Raw genomic sequence first — 18419 nt, 5'->3', positions numbered from 1 at the left:
AATGCAGTATGTTGGAGAGGAAGCTATTGTCATAGTAGGAGCACTAAGGCAGCCTATTAGAAGGAGTGTGAATGACTCACTCTCTTCCTAGCTCTCTGGAGCTGGAAGCGTCGATCCTCGTTGATGGGGTACAGGTGGAAGAATACCAGAGGTAGGGTGATGGGCACAGGGGAAAACAGCACAATAAGAGCAGTCACCACATCCTCACTATGGCTACAAGCACCTGCACAATACCCCACAAAACTGCAGTACAAACAAGCATACATACAAACACACATTATACACACGCATAACATAAATACATACATTGAAATAATAGGGTGAAATAAACATATACAGTGTATTCGGAAAGTATTCAGACCCCTTGACTTTTTCCACATTTTGCTACGTTACGGCCTTATTCTAAAATGGATGAAATTGTTTACTCCCCTCATAAATCTACACACAATACCCCATAATGACAAAGCAAAAACTGTTTTCTAAAAAACAACGGAATATCACAAAAAATGAAATATCTAATTTACATAAGTATACAGACTCTTTACTCAGTACTTTGTTGAAGCACCTTTGGGAGCAATTCAAGCCTTGAGTCTTCTTGGGTATGACGCTACAAGCTTGGCACACCTGTATTTGGGGAGTTTCTCCCATTCTCCTCTGCAGATCCTCTCAAGCTCTGTCAGGTTGGATGGAGAGTGTCACTGCACAGCTATTTTCAGATGTTAGATTGGGTTCAAGTCCGGGCTCTGGCTGGGCTACTCAAGGACATTCAGCGACTTGTCCAGAAGCCACTCCTGCGTTGTCTTGGCTGTGTGCTTTGGGTCGTTGTTCTGTTGGAAGGTGAACCTTCGCCCCAGTCTGAGGTCCTGAGCGCTCTGGAGCAGGTTTTCGTCAAGGATCTCTCTGTACTTTGCTCCGTTCATCTTTCTCTCGATCTTGACTAGTCTCCCAGTCCCTGTCACTGAAAAACATCCCCACAGCATGATGCTGCCACCACCATGCTTCACCGTAGGGATGGTTCCAGGTTTCCTCCAGACGTGACACTTGGCATTCAGGCCAAAGAGTTCAATCTTGGTTTCATCAGACCAGATAATCTTGTTTCTCATGGTTAGAGAGTCCTTTAGGTGCCTTTTGGCAAACTCCAAGCGGACTGTCATGTGCCTTTTATTGAGGAGTGGCTTCCGTCTGGCCACTCTACCATAAAGGTCTGATTGGTGGAGTGCTACAGAGAGGGTTGTCCTTCTGGAACATTCTCCCATCTCCACAGAGGAACTCTGGAGCTCTGTCAAAGTGACCATCGGGTTCTTGGTCACCTCCCCGACCAAGGCCCTTCTTCCCCAATTGCTCAGTTTGGCCGGGCGGCCAGATCTAGGAAGAGGCATGGTGGTTACAAACTTCTTCCATTTAAGAATGATGGAGGCCACTGTGATCTTGGGGACCTTCAATGCTGCAGAAATGTTTTGGTACCCTTCCTCAGATCTGTGCCTCAACACAATCCTGTTTCGGAGCTCTACAGACAATTCCTTCGACCTCATGGTGTGGTTTTTGCTTTGACATGCACTGTCAACAGTGGGACCTTATATAGACAGGTGTCTGCCTTTCCAAATCATGTCCAATCAATTGAATTGACCAAATGGACTCCAAATCTAGTTGTAGAAACATCTCAAAGATGATCAGTGGAAACAGGATGCACCTGAGCTCAATTTCGAGTCTTATAGCGAAGGGTCTGAATACTTATGTAAATAAGGTATTTCTGTTTTTTATTTTTAATAAATGTGCTACAATTTCTAAAAACCTGTTTTCACTTTGTCATTATGTGGTATGGTGTGTAGATGGATTAAATTTAAAAAAATAAATTTTAGAATTAGGCTGTAACGTAACAAAATGTGGAGAAAGGGAAGGAGTCTGAATACTTTCCGAATGCACTGTAATAATGAAATTATATTTTACATAATGAGGGGGAGAAAAAGGGAGAGGGAGAGCAGGAGTAGGTGGATGAATGACTCACTGTAATGTCATGGTTGAGTTTCCAACATACAGACCTCCCCCCAGCTTACTGCAGAAGGCATAGCAGGAGAAAAACAGGGGCTCCAGGTCCTTGCAGCAGGGGTTTCTCAAGGCAAAGTCATCTACCATGGAACTACATGAATAGTAAGAGACTGGCTCGCAAATCAGACCACATGCAGATTATGCACCAAACACTGTCTGGGTGAATCGATTGTAGTGTATAACAGTTTATATTAGTCAACTGGCCAAGTGTCAAATCAGCATATTCAACTCTTGACAGGCTGTCATGGGGAGTTATGAATTAAGTATGCCCCTCATCGCACAAGTCAGCATTGTGTGTGTGTTTAGAGTCATTCAAAGTGACAGAGGCAGAGAGAACTGGAGCAGAGCGCAGTACAGAGCAGAGACATGGCCCTGAGCCAGAGTCTTGGCCTTCTAACTGCAGTGTGCTGACTCACCAAGGCAGCAGGAACATGGTTGCCAAGCTGAATCCTAACATCACACACATGGTCACAAAGACAGGCAGGTTACTGGGTACACAAGCTATGATTGTTACAGCTGGGATGAAGAGCTATAAAAAAAGACAAAAACATAGGTCTCACATAGTAAGTATTTCAGCATAAACATTGTCATAAAGGGAGAAACAATGTTATGCTCACAGATAGGCCGATGAAGAGTGTGGTATTTTTTCCCAACTCGTACCAGGATTGCCTGCCACAGTGGAACAGCTATAGTGGCTGTTATCTGTTAGGACGAAGAAACAAACATTATCAAACAACAAGAGGATGTCTTGTGGCTGTAGTTTTCCCTTTAATAAGGAAATGACAAGTGGTTAGCTTCCAGAGACGAATACCAGCTACACATAAATATATCACATCATAAAGAGTATGAGATGCCGGATTAGATAACAATTGTGTTCTGTCACCTGTGTATTGGGCCAATCAGACAGTCCTTTTTGCAGTCAAGAGGGTGTGGGGTGTGTGATATGAGTATGTGTGAGGTCGACGGAACTGAACAGAACTGTCTTACCAGCAGAGCCAGGAGATGGTGTTGGAACTGGGCCCCAAGCCCAGCTACATGGGTACAGAACTGTGCAAAATTCCCCAAAGACATCTAAAAGGGACAAATGTGCATTAGCTGATTCAAGATGTATTCGTTGATTTATTTAGATGCAGTCCAGGCCAGGATTTACCTGAAAGGCAAGTGCAGCAAAGAGGAGGCCAAGGACCAGTTGTTGGTAAGGAATGTGGCACACTAGCATCTTTAGAGTGGTGAGATAGGACAGACGCACTCTAGCCAGACTATAGAGGGGAGCTGGAGACAAAATCAGAGAAGTCAAAAGACTTACCAAAACTTTCGTTCCAAACCCATCATTTAGCCCACTTCCAGAACTAGACTCTTGAACACATTCTACTGAACCTTGACCTCAACCTATGCTTTACTCTGGCAGTTCGAAACAGACCCTTCTCTAACCCTAATTCTAGTGTTCTGACCCTTGACTCACCCTGCTGCTCCTTCACCCCCAGGAAGAGGACCAGGCAGCAGAGGAAGAACAGCCCGCCTATGACCAGCGCTGAGGACAGGAAAGCCTTACGCTAGGGAAAGAAACCTCACAGGTAAGCAAAGCTACACAAGCACAAATGATTCACATGTATGCATTATGCACAAAAAAACACCTAGGCCTATGGGTAAACAAACAAGACAAACGCACATACTTGAAATGCAAAAACACACATGGATGCAAGTACATGCACGCACATACACATGCACACACACTTGCACACAAATGTGCACACACACACACACACACACGCTAAGAACAGTTAGTTACTGTGTAATGTGATATCCCTGGGACTAGGTAAGTTCACTTCCACTGACAAGAAATGCTGCTAAACCAACATAGTAGAGGAGTGTTATGTCCTTCAGTGTGTGTGTGTCCGTGCTGGGTTAGGTTAGTGTTTGTAACTGGAGAGCAGTTACTCGTACCATGCCCTGCTGTGTAACTCATAATGGTAGTACTGTGGCCTGTGGTGTGACTCATAGTGGTAGTACCGTGGCCCATAGTGTAACTGCCTGTGGTGCAGGGGTGTCAAGATGTTGACAGGCTGCAGCCATCTCTGTGTTGTATACAGCCACAACCTGACCCTGAATTGCTGAGGCCACCAGCATCGCCAGCATTTCCACACTCATCCCTATCACATAGAGAGGGATAGAAATAGACAGACCAAGGGACTGGTGAAGCTGAAAAAAAACAACTAAGAAATGTATGATTTTATACATTTTTACTGTATGCCATTTATCATTACAAGATGGAAAACGAGAGAGAGTGGATGTCAAGCTCTTACTGTAGGCTGTGGTAGAGTCTCTGTCTCTCTGGTCTCCACCCTAAAACATGCTCAGCGAAAGATAAGGCACATTAAAACACTGTCAGGAGAAAGACATGGAAACCATGGTGATGGTGCAAAAAAAGTGATATGTGATACTGTACTGTGAGTAAATAATTGCACCTTGTAACCATGGACACGCTGACACAGGAAGAGTATAGCACACAGTAATCCTAAAGGAAAGTGGTCATTATCAAGAGGCAGCGATGATAACCCCGCAGAGATCAGGCTACAGAAAGCAGCTAAGTGATTTGTTTGGGATACATACAGTAGTAATGACAGGATAAGTGGTCCTCTGTAGCTCAGTTGGTAGAGCATGGCTTTTGCAACGTCAGAATAATCGGCTCGATTCCCAGGCCCATGCGTGAAAAATGTATGCACACATGACTAAGTCGCTTTGGATAAAAGTGTCTGTGGGTTTGACCTGGGTAGGCCGTCATTGTAAATAAGAATTTGTTCTTAACTGACTTGCCTAGTTAAATAAAGGTTAAATAAAAAATATATACACTGCTCAAAAAAATAAAGGGAACACTAAAATAACACATCCTAGATCTGAATGAATGAAATAATCTTAATAAATACTTTTTTCTTTACATAGTTGAATGTGCTGACAACCAAATCACACAAAAAATAATCAATGGAAATCCAATTTATCAACCCATGGAGGTCTGGATTTGGAGTCACACTCAAAATTAAAGTGAAAAACCACACTACAGGCTGATCCAACTTTGATGTAATGTCCTTAAAACAAGTCAAAATGAGGCTCAGTAGTGTGTGTGGCCTCCACGTGCCTGTATGACCTCCCTACAACGCCTGGGCATGCTCCTGATGAGGTGGCGGATGGTCTCCTGAGGGATCTCCTCCCAGACCTGGACAAAAGCATCCGCCAACTCCTGGACAGTCTGTGGTGCAACGTGGCGTTGGTGGATGGAGCGAGACATGATGTCCCAGATGTGCTCAATTGGATTCAGGTCTGGGGAACGGGCGGGCCAGTCCATAGCATCAATGTCTTCCTCTTGCAGGAACTGCTGACACACTCCAGCCACATGAGGTCTAGCATTGTCTTGCATTAGGAGGAACCCAGGGCCAACCACACCAGCATATGGTCTCACAAGGGGTCTGAGGATCTCATCTCGGTACCTAATGGCAGTCAGGCTACCTCTGGCGAGCACATGGAGGGCTGTGCGGCCCCCCCAAAGAAATGCCACCCCACACCATGAATGACCCACCGCTAAACCGGTCATGCTGGAGGATGTTGTAGGCAGCAGAACGTTCTCCACGGCGTCTCCAGACTCTGTCACGTCTGTCACGTGCTCAGTGTGAACCTGCTTTCATCTGTGAAGAGCACTTGGCGCCAGGGACGAGTTTGCCAATCTTGGTGTTCTCTGGCCAATGCCAAACGTCCTGCACAGTGTTGGGATGTAAGCACAACCCCCACCTGTGCGACCCCCACCCTCATAGAGTCTGTTTCTGACCGTTTGAGCAGACACATGCACATTTGTGGCCTGCTGGAGGTCATTTTGCAGGGCTCTGGCAGTGCTCCTCCTGCTCCTCCTTGCACAAAGGCGGAGGTAGCGGTCCTGCTGCTGGGTTGTTGCCCTCCTACGGCCTCCTCCACGTCTCCTGATGTACTGGCCTGTCTCCTGGTAGCGCCTCCATGCTCTGGACACTACGCTGACAGACACAGCAAACCTTACATTTACATTTTAGTCATTTAGCAGACGCTCTTATCCAGAGCGACTTACAGTAGTGAATGCAAACATTTCATACATTTCTTTATTTCCGTACTGGTCCCCCATGGGAATCGAACCCACAACCCTGGCGTTGCAAACACCATGCTCTACCAACTGAGCCACATGGGGTATTGTGTGTAGATTATTTAATCAATTTTAGAATAAGGTTGTAACAAAGTGTGGAAAAGGGAAGGGGTCTGAATACCTTCTTGCCACAGCTCGCATTGATGTGCCATCCTGGATGAGCTGCACTACCTGAGCCACTTGTGTGGGTTGTAGACTCCGTCTCATGCTACCACTAGAGTGAAAGCACCGCCAGCATTCAAAAGTGACCAAAACATCGGCCAGGAAGCATAGGAACTGAGAAGTGGTCTGTGGTCCCCACCTGCAGAACCACTCCTTTATTGGGGGTGTCTTGCTAATTTCCTATAATTTCCACCTGTTGTCTATTCCATTTGCACAACAGCATGTGAAATTTATTGTCAATCAGTGTTGCTTCCTAAGTGGACAGTTTGATTTCACAGAAGTGTGATTGACTTGAAGTTACATTGTGTTGTTTAAGTGTTCCCTTTATTTTTTTTCAGCAGTGTACATCCACAGGTACACCTCCATTTTACTCAAATGATGTCAATTAGCCTATCTAAAGCCATGACATCATTTTCTGGAATTTTCCAAACTGTTTAAAGGCACAGTCAACTAAGTGTATGTAAACTTCTGACCCGCTGGAATTGTGATACAGTGAATTATAAGTGAAATAATCTGTCTGTAAACAATTGTTGGAAAAATTACTTGTGTCAGGCACAAAGTAGATGTCCTAACCGACTTGCCAAAACTATAGTTTGTTACCAAGAAATTTGTGGAGTGGTTGAAAAACTAGTTTTAATGACTCCAACCTAAGTGTATGTAAACTTCCCACTTCAACTGTAGATGTGTGAAGGTTAGTGTTTTTCCTGTAGTGAAGGTAATTATCCATCATGTTTGACATTCCTGGATGTGTGTAAACTTAAAATTTGTATTATCATAGTATTTATGTATGTTCTCTTTTTTTTATACACAAACAGTCATGGTAAGCACATAAAACATCACAAATCACTCAACAAAAGTTACATTGCTCCACAAATAATCCCCAATCAATACTTTAAATTGACTGAACGGCACCAGAACATCAAGATTAAATGTATTCAGAATTTTGTTCCAGCAGTACGGTTTATTAAAACAAAGCAGATTTACCTAGCTCGGTGGAAACCCTAGGAACCTTCAGTGTAAACCAATCCTGTGAACTATTTGGCAACTCCGGTGGCTATACTAAAACAGAAAAATTAGATAAGATGGAAGTTTATAAAGTAGGACCTTTCAAACAAAAAGGGAGTAATGTAGAGATCTACGGGTCTTTTGTGAAGTCCAGCCAACCTTTTGATACAGGATACAGTGACGAGTATCAACTGTCGCCTGTAACAAAACAAAGGGCACTATGATAGATGGCATCCAAAGGTTTAAGAGTAGTAGCAGCTGCACTTTGATAAATATCACCATAATCAAGAACAGATAAAAAGGTTGACTGACTAATCTGCGTCCTACTGTTAAAAGAAAAGCATGATCTGTTTCTGTAGAGAAAAAACACTTTAAAATGTTTGCTTCACCAGCTCATCAAAACTCTGCAAAAAAAGAAATGTCCTCTCACTGTCAACTGCGTTGATTTTCAGCAAACTTAACATGTGTAAATATTTGTATGAACATAAGATTCAACAACTGAGACATAAACTGAACAAGTTCCACAGACATGTGACAAACAGAAATAGAATGTGTCCCTGATAAAGGGGGGGTCAAAAATCAAAAATAACAGTCAGTATCTGGTGTGGCCACCAGCTGCATTAAGTACTGCAGTGCATCTCCTCCTCATGGACTGCACCAGATTTGCCAGTTCTTGCTGTGAGATGTTACCCCACTCTTCCACCAAAGCACCTGCAAGTTCCCAGACATTTCTGGGGGGAATGGCCCTAGCCCTCACCCTCCGATCCAACAGGTCCCAGACGTGCTCAATGGGATTGAGATCCGGGTTCTTCGCTGGCTATGGCAGAACACTGACATTCCTGTCTTGCAGGAACTCACGCACAGAACGAGCAGTATGGCTGGTGGCATTGTCATGCTGGAGGGTCATGTCAGGATGAGCCTGCAGGAAGGGTACCAAATGAGGGAGGAGGATGTCTTCCCTGTAACGCACAGCGTTGAGATTGCCTGCAATGACAACAAGCTCAGTCTGATGATGCTGTGACACACCGCCCCAGACCATGACGGACCCTCCACCTCCAAATCGATCCCGCTCCAGAGTACAGGCCTTGGTGTAACGCTCATTCCTTCGTCGATAAACGCGAATCCAACCATCACCCCTGGTGAGACAAAACCGCGACTCGTCAGTGAAGAGCACTTTTTGCCAGTCCTGTCTGGTCCAGCGACGGTGGGTTTGTGCCCATAGGCGGCGTTTTTGCCAGTGATGTCTGGTAAGGACCTGTGTTTTTCAGAGTCAGTAGAAAGGCCTCTTTAGTGTCCTAAGTTTTCATAACTGTGACCTTAATTGCCTATGTTAGTGTCTGAATGACCGTTTCACAGGTGCATGTTCATTAATTGCTTATGGTTCATTGAACAAGCATTGGAAACAGTGTTTAAACCCTTTACAATGAAGATCTGTGAAGTTATTTGGATTTTTACGAATTATCTTTGAAAGACAGGGTCCTGAAAAGGGGAATTTTCTTTTTTTGCCGAGTTTAGTATCATCCGCATATAGATGAAGTTTACCATTTTTAAACAGATTGACCAATGGTGTTTATATAAATAGTGAAGAGAACAGGTCCCAAAATCGAACCGTGGCACACATTTATGCACGTCAAGAAATTTCCGACTTAGCCTGAGTTCTGAGTTCTTTCACTAAAATAATCATGAAAACATAAACAGGCGTCAGAGCTCAGGCCTATCGAGGACAACTTATTCAATAAAATAACATGATCAACAGTATCAAAAGCGTTGGACAGGTCCACAAACAAAGCAGCACATTTCATTTTAGTGTCTAAAGTATTGACAAGATCATTAACAACTAAAGTGGTTGGAGTAATAGTGTCATGACCAGGTCTAAACCCTGACTGGTGTACATTCAAAATACATTTCTCAGATAAAAGAGCAAAGTTGTACATTTACCAAGGATTCAACAATCTTAAAGAGACAAGGAAGCCTTGAAATGGGATGATAATGATTAAGATCACTAATGTTACTATCCCCACCATTATGGAGTGGCAGCACAAGAGCTGATTTCTATAATTTTTTAATATTTCCCAATAACAATGTTAAAATAAAAATGTGGGTTATTGAGCCAGCTATGATGGGCGCTGCAGTTTTCCAGAATTTGGCAGGGTTCTTACAATCAGAGAGTGGTTACATAATAATCCATTTGTTTTTACACAATGGTTCCTCAGTTACTTAAAAGCTTGCCAGGCCGGGTCTACACCTGTGTTCCTGGCCTTGACCCAAGCATCATCTCTTTTATGAATGACTTAAAGATAGTATCTAAAACATTTTGGCAAGGGAAATGGATTTCACCTCTACCCTGTCTGTCAGCTCTGAACTCATGATAACCCTCAATATTAATATCAGAGTCGAGAATGTCCAGAAAGTTTCAGTCAATACCAGGATGTCCGAATTCATTTGCATAGCCCAGATCTTAATGTAATCCAGTTCAGGAAGTAAGCTCCTAATGTTCAGATGCATCAACCCAAGTCCTTTACGATTTCTGAAGTCACATGGAAATTCCAACTCAAACAAGCTACTGTATGTTCAATAGGCAGTTGCGGACCCTGTCTGATGGTTGATATTGATTTAGTTGGTTTGGCTATAAGATTGCATAGAACTAGACCATTAGTCTATCCCTATTAGTAAAGAGGAAGGAGAAGAAATTGGAATTACTTTTCCAAGGTTAGCATCATAGGGCCTGAGGCCACAGCCAATGTCAATATGAGGAGCTCTTAGAGTAACCAATGATAGAATGTTATAAACTGACTTACATGGGCTTTGGTTGCTATCGTGCAACAGCCCAAGCCCTCTACGTGATGTGAAAACCCAGGGGGTATTCAAGTTTATGGAATTCACATTTGAACTTTAAGCACTGGGTGAGCAGACCACAGTGGGCTCCCTTTTGAGCTAACAATAGCAGATCTAAGAGTGGAATTCAATCGAATGGGTACAAAATTACAACTGACAACATCCCTGGCAGTATAGACAACAGTATGAAGATAATGCTTAGAGAGGATGGCCAGTATTACCTGATTGGGACTTGGTCTGTCTCTGAGTCAATATCTTAACACAGCTTTAAAATGTGACAAGAGAGTCCGGGCTCCTACCGTAGATGGTATGGGTGGAGTCCATCATCCCTGTATAGCATCTTTTGTTTCCAAAAAGTTTCAAAAATTGTCTATAAAAGTTATGCCAACAGAATGGCAGTAGACTTTAAGCCAGATATGAAGTGCTAAAAGCCTGCTGAACCTTTCGCAGTCGCAACTCAGCGATGGCACGGGGCCAGATATAATCGGCTGCTTTTCAGAGCCTTTTAGGGTGTTGATCAGCTCAATAAAATCCTGTTTCATTATCTCCGATTTACCATTTTTGATCCCACATACACTACAACAGCAGCAGCTCTTGGCTGATAGGATTTATTTTGTCTGTGATATCCTTCACCGTAGCCCCCAGGTAGCACAGGGTTTTAGCTCCAGGAACTAAGATCTGCTTCACCATGGAACTACCAATGATAATGGCTGGAGGAAGGTGAGTAGCCTTGGACGTCAGGCCTTTTCTGAGCCTCCTTGAGGACCGATGGGAGATGAGGTACAGAGGATCCACATCATCAATAGAAGCGTCATTCACCAAACACTGCTACAGTGGCTAAAGTTTGAAGTGGCTGTTTAAAGAAATCTGAGCCATGAATTACAGTTTCTCCTGGCTCATAGGCTACTTTCAGAAATCTGAGCCATGAATTACAGTTTCTCCTGGCTCATAGGCTACTTTCAGAAATCTGAGCCATGAATTACAGTTTCTCCTGGCTCATTGACTACTTTCAGAAATATGAGCCATGAATTACAGTTTCTCCTGGCTCATTGACTACTTTCAGAAATCTGAGCCATGAATTACAGTTTCTCCTGGCTCATTGACTACTTTCAGAAATCTGAGCCATGAATTACAGTTTCTCCTGGCTCATTGACTACTTTCAGAAATCTGAGCCATGAATTACAGTTTCTCCTGGCTCATTGACTACTTTCAGAAATCTGAGCCATGAATTACAGTTTCTCCTGGCTCATTGACTACTTTCAGAAATCTGAGCCATGAATTACAGTTTCTCCTGGCTCATTGACTACTTTCAGAAATCTGAGCCATGAATTACAGTTTCTCCTGGCTCATTGACTACTTTCAGAAATCTGAGCCATGAATTACAGTTTCTCCTGGCTCATTGACTACTTTCAGATAAAACAGGTGTTAGTACAAAGTACCATGCAATAAATCATTTGCACAAATGATGTCTAACACTGTATCAAACTGCACTGACAGTTTCCTTCACTATTAGTCCAGATCAGTCCTTTCATTTTCATTAGTTGGTTTATACCGGCGGTCACACTTCTCCTGCCTTTTTCTCTGTACAGGAATTGTGTTTAAAGTGCACCTCCATGTATTTCTCCCCTGCCTCTATTTAGATCAGTCTCTCATGGCCCTACATGTTGGTGCTCCTGGCACTATCCTTGGATGTGCGGATACCATAAAGCCACTTGATAACTCTGGCGTTCCTCTCAATTACTGAGACGCCATAGGGTGCCGGCTCTGCAGCCCCACCTTCCTCTTCACCCTCCTGGCCTGCACACTCTGACCCAGGAGCGCTGGCACTGCGGAATTGTGCAAGGGAGGCGATGTCTGAGCCCGGCCCCTTCAGCACCTGCATCTCCGAAGTGTCCAAACCACACAGGTTGAAGAAGCGCTCCAGCTCAGTACTGGCCCGGGAGTAACGGTCACTCATGTCGGATTTGGAGCGGTTCAGAGAGGGACGTTTCCTGGAGCTACCGGACGATAGGCAGGTGACCGACGGGGAGGGCGGGAGTACGGGGGGGTTGGCTGGGAGCTGGACGGGGCTAGACGGGGAGGTGGGGGTTGGGGTGTGGTTTTGTGGTGGAGGGGCTGGGACAGGTTTAGGAGACGCAGGGCCTGGTGCATAGGTAGTTCGGGGGTGGAAGAGACGAAGAGGTGACATAGCGTTGTGGATCTGGGTGTGTGGATGCAGAGCCATGGGCTGCAATGGGACGCGCATCTGCTGCTGTGCTCTAATGGGCGTCCTCACTGGTGTGGTGTGGTGGGGTATGATGTCCACTCTACGTATGGTCACTGCAGACCCTGTAGGACTTAGTGGGCCAGAGGCATTTACCCTTACTTTGACTGGGGTGGACCACTCAGGACAGAGGGTCTGGATACTCTCAGCAGCCCCTGACCCAGCAGAGATTGGAGAGGGACAGGGAGAGTTGGTAGTGGGGCAGTCAGGGGCCTGACTACTCTCCACTGGGTCCATGGTTGGGGAGGTAGGGGGAGTTTCAGCCTCACCCACCCCGTTGATCAGGTTACTCAGGTGCTCCAGGTCCAGTGGGGAACTCCCTTGCTGGGTGTAGTCAGGGCGAGGCAGTTGGGCCTTACGGGTGGGCCGCAGGGCGGGGGCAGGGGACATCAGAGGCTTGCGCATGATAGGTGGAAGCACTTTGATTGGCTGTTGCTTAAAGAGGGCCACCTGGTTCTTGACATATTTAGCCTTGTCTGCTGCCAGCCTCTCCACTGCACTCTGCCTGGGCTCAGCTGCTTCCAATGTTCTTGGTTGGAGGAGGCGGCGGTTGGGCGTTCCAGCAGCAGCAGCCCTCACTGCCACCGGCTGTCTCAGGCCAGGCTGGAGGGTCTCCACAGGCATGCTGGAGGTGGGGTTGGGAGGTAGCACTGGTGGGCTTGTTTATCCTTGACTCCTGTCTTTATCCTGCTTTTTTTAGCCACCCAAAGTCAAAATTATTCAGATGTCTTCACTCCAGGATCATACTGTCCCCAAAAGCTGACAGGATTTTGCTTGTGGCTGATATGATTCCGTCTTCTTCCAGTTCCCATAAGGGTGTCACTTGAACCCTGGTGCCGTAAAGTCCTGGATGTCCAGCAGAAAAAGGAGAAACAGCATCACATCAGATAGCAACTTACACAGATAACTGTGTCATCAGAGGAGAGAGACAGCATACAGGCAAGCAATCAATATAAATACCCAGTTACCTCAAAGACAGAGGGAACCGCTCTCTGCCATATTATTTACCTTCTACAGAGATACTACCCCATATGGCATTGATACTTCAACTCACACAAATCACTTTAAAGTGCTGTGGTTGACTCAGGGATATTGTAAGTCAACAGTAATGGCCCCAATCGCTGCACTCACAAAACCCCAGGATGCAGTCAATGACAACACAGAATGTTATACATCGCCACAGCTGTCAACAAACTATTGTTTGGAGGAATACTCACAACAGCTGGTAGAGGGGAACAATGCATGTCATCTTTAAATAAAGATTCCCAGTTGCTAGGGCGTTGTGCTGGGCTTCCTCTAGACCAGTGTTCCCCCAACTCCAGTCCTTGAGTGTACCCTACAACACACATTTTTGTTGTAGCCTCACACAAACACCTGATTCAACTCACTGAGGACTTGATGATTAGTTGACAAGTTGAATCAGGTGTTTGTGTGGGGCTACAACAAAAATGTGTGCTGTTGGGGGTACTGGAGGACTGGAGTTGGGAAACACCGCTCTAGACCACAGACCCCGCAATAGAAGTCTTCAGTATCTCTGAAACCATACCACTTGATCCACCCCTCTAGAAGTTGGCTGTAGTTATCATCAATTCATTTCTGAACATTTGTTTTGATTAGAAGAACACAAATCATGTATTATTTTTGTCTGCACCAGTAAATGTATTGAAGATCGGTGACCACAACAACATAAACATTAACTTGGGTCAGACAAAGGATTCCATTAATGTGGCACTTCTGGGGAACAAGAAGTTAAGATTGTAGGCCTACTATTAACTTCTAAAGATGTTCCTATTGTGTGGTGTCATGCGCTGTTGATAGATAAAGTGCAAAGATATGAATGTCAAACCAGTAATCTGTGTTTTATGAAAGTGTTTAAGACACTGGTCTAATAGTCTGTATCTGACAGACATTCTGAACAACAGGTTTCTCATTCCACCTAGAGCCATGCCAATCCCCTACTGAGGTTAGAGCGGTCTCACTACACTTTCTTACCTGCATGTCCTTTATCTCTTCATCTATGTCGCTCCTCCTCTCCCTCACACACGCCTACTGTACACACAGCACAATTTATCAGTCAATGAGGGCAGAGGACATTCTGTTTTATTAGGCTAAGTTCTCAGAACACAGTAATACTGAACACACAGAGGTATGTAAAGTGGTATGTAAAACAAAACAAAAACTGATCCTTCTCCTTCAACCCAGTGTCAAGTGTCAGCTTCTTCTATTTAGGAAGAAATAAAAATACACCTAACACTGAAAGGATCTCTCACATACACACACCCAAGGCTTATAGATTGATCGTCCTTAATTCCAAGTAAGGCGTTGGTTACTTTGACACACACATACTTACTCAGGCTTTACTCTCCAATGAAATCTCACCTTTAGAATGGAAGTAAAATCTTACAGGTCCCCAACAGAACTCAAGGCCTCTCCACAGCTCAGCACGCCACAGAGGATACAAACTGCAGAATTCTACTGCAGAGACAGAATGGAAGGGAGCAACAGACCAGCCAAACCTGTCAGACTGCTCACATGCTCCTCCTTCTCCTACCTGAATACTACTTCTTCTATGGTATTATGGCGGTCTGAAAACATACATTAGAGTTGCATGCCGCCACCTTCTGTATGGGCTGTGTGTCTGCCTACTGTTCTGGAAGAAAACAATGTGCCCTGCTAACTTACTAACCCTACACCCATTAAAACCTCACCACTATTCCACTACTTTGGCGCTATCTGATCCTTCACCAGGCTGGCAGGATGGGACACTATCGCTCAACACACCTGGTAACTCTTCTGCTGTAAAATCTTGTACACCCAAGTACTTCTCTACAGCTGCCACCACAACATATATTTTCTGTGATTTACATTCCATTTCTGCGGTACAGTTGATAACCATGGCTAATAATGCTAATTCCCATCACTCTCTATTGGCCTCGGGCTACTCACAGGGATAGTCTTAGGATCCCTCGCCCTGGACCCATCTTCCTCTACTACTCTCTTCACTGCCTCAGCATATGACACTTTCTGTACTACTCTCACCCTGACAACCTCAACCTGCCTTTCTCTCACCGGACACTTCTGATCTCCAGGACCATGGGTACCCCTACAGTTAACACACAACATTTCCCACCGATACCACACATTCCTTTGTCTCATGCCCTCCTGCACACTTTTCACATCTAGGAATCTCCACACTGCTGCAACATTACCATAAGCTTGGCCCCTAAAACACAGTAATGGGGTTGGAACAAAAGCTCACACGAGAACTGACAAATCCTAACTTGACATAGTCGGGAAAAGACTGCATCAAAACTCAGCAGGACAGACAGTGGGTGTGTTCGAGCGGTAAGCCTAACAAAGCCTACTGTAGATGAAAGTCGGCGAGTGAAGTCGGGGGAGGTTAATCTGCGACAGCCGAAAGTTGGACACTGTAGTGGTTTTCCAACAGCAAGGCTCAGATCAACATGGCAGTGTTAACATAGCTGCTATTGTTTCTAAAAGTTTGTCTGTATAAATGTCGAAATAAACCTTTCTGTACCCCCATATCACACACTCACAAACTGGACACATAACGTGTACAATTCATTGGTTAGAGAGATCTCAAATATCATTTTTCATTTGTATCCCCTGAATCAAAGCAAAGTTGGTTCCTGTTTCAGTCATGTATTTGAAAAAAAGTTGACAAATAGTGCCTCCCACAATGCAAGTGATGGCTGCATGGTGCAGTTGGTGAGAAGCAACTGCAGTGACTTGGTGACTTCTTAAAAAAACTGCATGACCTTTTGATCACATGATTTTTGTAAAGTTCATGCAGTCGTCATGTAGTTACAAGTCAGACAATTTTTATAACCATAATGCAACACACTTTGAAAGGCGATGACCAACGATAGTCAACGACTTGACAAAAGTAATTTGCTTGAACGCGCTCAGTGGCCGTGTTTCGAAAGCATCAAGACGACTGCAGGCGACTGCCAACTGACTGATCTACAAATCACCTTGCATCATAAATAACTTATCATTTGTAGGTCAGTCAGTCACAATTTACCCATGATACATTGGGGTTTTGATCCTCTCTAACACAGCCAGTGTCTTTTGTTTCACCACGCTCTCCACCGGGTCTGCATCGTCCCACCTGGCTACTCTGACCAAATCACTCATCAGTAGACTTGCTTCTTCTGTCATGTGATAATAGCAGTTTCCTATTCTCTAATGATTTCAGTAATCAGAATTTTTTTTTTTTTTAAATAGATGTATTTCCCCTATACAGAATTTACAGAAACTGTAATTTCCTCATAATTTCTGAAAAGTGACAGTTTGATTTAAGTATTTTATATATATATTTTTTAAACATAGAAAAACAGGAACCAGCACCAAAGAGTATAAAAATAATAACTGGACCAAAAAAATATCTAGTAATGTTCATAAAGTACCAGTCAAAAGTTTGGACATGCCTACTCATTCCAGGGTTTTTCTTCATTTGTAAAATGTTCTACATTGAAGAATAATAGTGAAGACATCAAAACTATGAAATAACACACATGAAATCAAGTAGTAACCAAAAAAAGGGTTAAATAAATCTAAATATATTTTATAATTGAGATTCTTCAAAGTAGCCACCCTTAATGACAGCTTTGCACAATCTTGGAATTCTCTCAACCAGCTTCACCTGGAATGCTTTTACAACAGTCTTGAAAGTTCCAACATATGCTGAGCACCTGTTGGCTGCTTTTCCTTCACTCTGCGGTCCAACTCATCCCAAACCATCTCAATTGGGTTGAGGTCGGGTGATTGTGGAGGCCAGGTCATCTGATGCAGCACTCTCCTTGGTCAAATAGCCCTTACACAGCCTGGTGGTGTGTTTTGGGTCATTGTCCTGTTGAAAAACAAATGATAGTCCCTCTAAGCACAAAACAGATGGGATGGCGTATTGCTGCAGAATGATGTGGTAGCCATGCTGGTTAAGTGTGCCTTGAATTCTAAATAAATCACTGACAGTGTCACCAGCAAAGCACCCCCACACCATCACACCTCCTCCTCCATGCTTCAAGGTTGGAACCACACACGCGGAGATCATCCGTTCACCTACTCTGCTTCTCACAAAGACATGACGGTTGGAACCAAAAACTCAAATTTGGACTCACCAGACCAAAGGACAGATTTCCACTGGTCTAATGTCCATTTCTCGTGTTTCTTGGCTCAAGCAAGTCTCTTTTTCTTATTGGTGTCCTTTAGTAGTGGTTTCTTTGCAGCAATTCGACCATGAAGGTCTGATTCACGCAGTCTCCTCTGAACAGTTGGTGTTGAGATGTGTCTGTTACTTGAACTCTGTGAAGCATTTATTTGGGCTGCAATCTGAGGTGCCGTTAACTCTAATGAACTTATCCTCTGAGGCAGAGGTACATCTGGGTCTTCCTTTCCTGTGGTGGTCCTCATGAGAGACAGTTTCATCATAGCGCTTGATGGTTTTTGCAACTGCACATGAATAAACTTTCAAAGTTCTTGAAGTTTTTCGGATTGACTGACCTTCATTTCTTAAAGTAACGAGACTGTTGTTTCTCTTTTCTTATTTGAGCTGTTCTTGCCATAATATGGACTTGGTATTTTACCAAATAGGGCTATCTTCTGTATACCACCCCTACCTTGTCACAACACAACTGATTGACTCAAATGCATTAAGGAAAGAAATTCCACAAATGTACTTTTAACAAGGCACACCTGTTAATTGAAATGCATTCCAGGTGACTGCCTCATGAAGCTGGTTGCGATAATGCTTTTCCAAAACCCTTTTTTGGTTACTACATGATTCCAAATGTGTTATTTCATAGTTTTGATGTATTCACTATTATTCTACAATGTAGGAAATAGTACAAATAAAGAAAAACCCTGGAATGAGTAGGTGTGTCCAAACTTTTGACTGGTACTGTGCATGTTGCACTATTTCCTCTTTTG

The 18419-nt window shown here is 44.1% G+C and overlaps 1 protein-coding gene across 2 annotated transcripts; it reads right to left on the bottom strand.

Annotated features, from left to right (window-relative positions):
• Positions 1-7308: 7308 nt before the first annotated feature.
• On the bottom strand, positions 7309-18221 carry LOC106572446 (protein FAM110A). Of its 2 annotated transcripts, XM_082962156.1 has the most exons (3): positions 14850-18221; positions 14463-14519; positions 7309-13316 (listed from the first exon to the last, which is right to left on the bottom strand). In XM_082962156.1, the coding sequence occupies exon 3, from the start codon at positions 13092-13094 to the stop codon at positions 11865-11867; it is 1230 nt and encodes a 409-aa protein (XP_082818282.1). In that variant the 5' UTR covers positions 13095-13316; positions 14463-14519; positions 14850-18221; the 3' UTR covers positions 7309-11864. The 2 variants fall into 2 exon arrangements, with proteins under 2 accessions (XP_082818282.1, XP_014002111.3); XM_014146636.3 differs by lacking the exon at positions 14463-14519.
• Positions 18222-18419: the final 198 nt, after the last annotated feature.

Source organism: Salmo salar, chromosome 15, assembly GCF_965601325.2.
Source record: "Salmo salar chromosome 15, fSalSal1, whole genome shotgun sequence".
NCBI classification, from domain to species: domain Eukaryota; kingdom Metazoa; phylum Chordata; class Actinopteri; order Salmoniformes; family Salmonidae; genus Salmo; species Salmo salar.
Note: the sequence above shows the minus strand (reverse complement) of the source record. Positions and strands in the feature narration are given on the sequence as shown.

Excerpts from the sequence above, each read along its gene's own strand:
- LOC106572446 (XM_082962156.1), bottom strand. The coding sequence starts at position 13,094 with ATGCCTGTGGAGACCCTCCAGCCTGGCCTGAGACAGCCGGTGGCAGTG.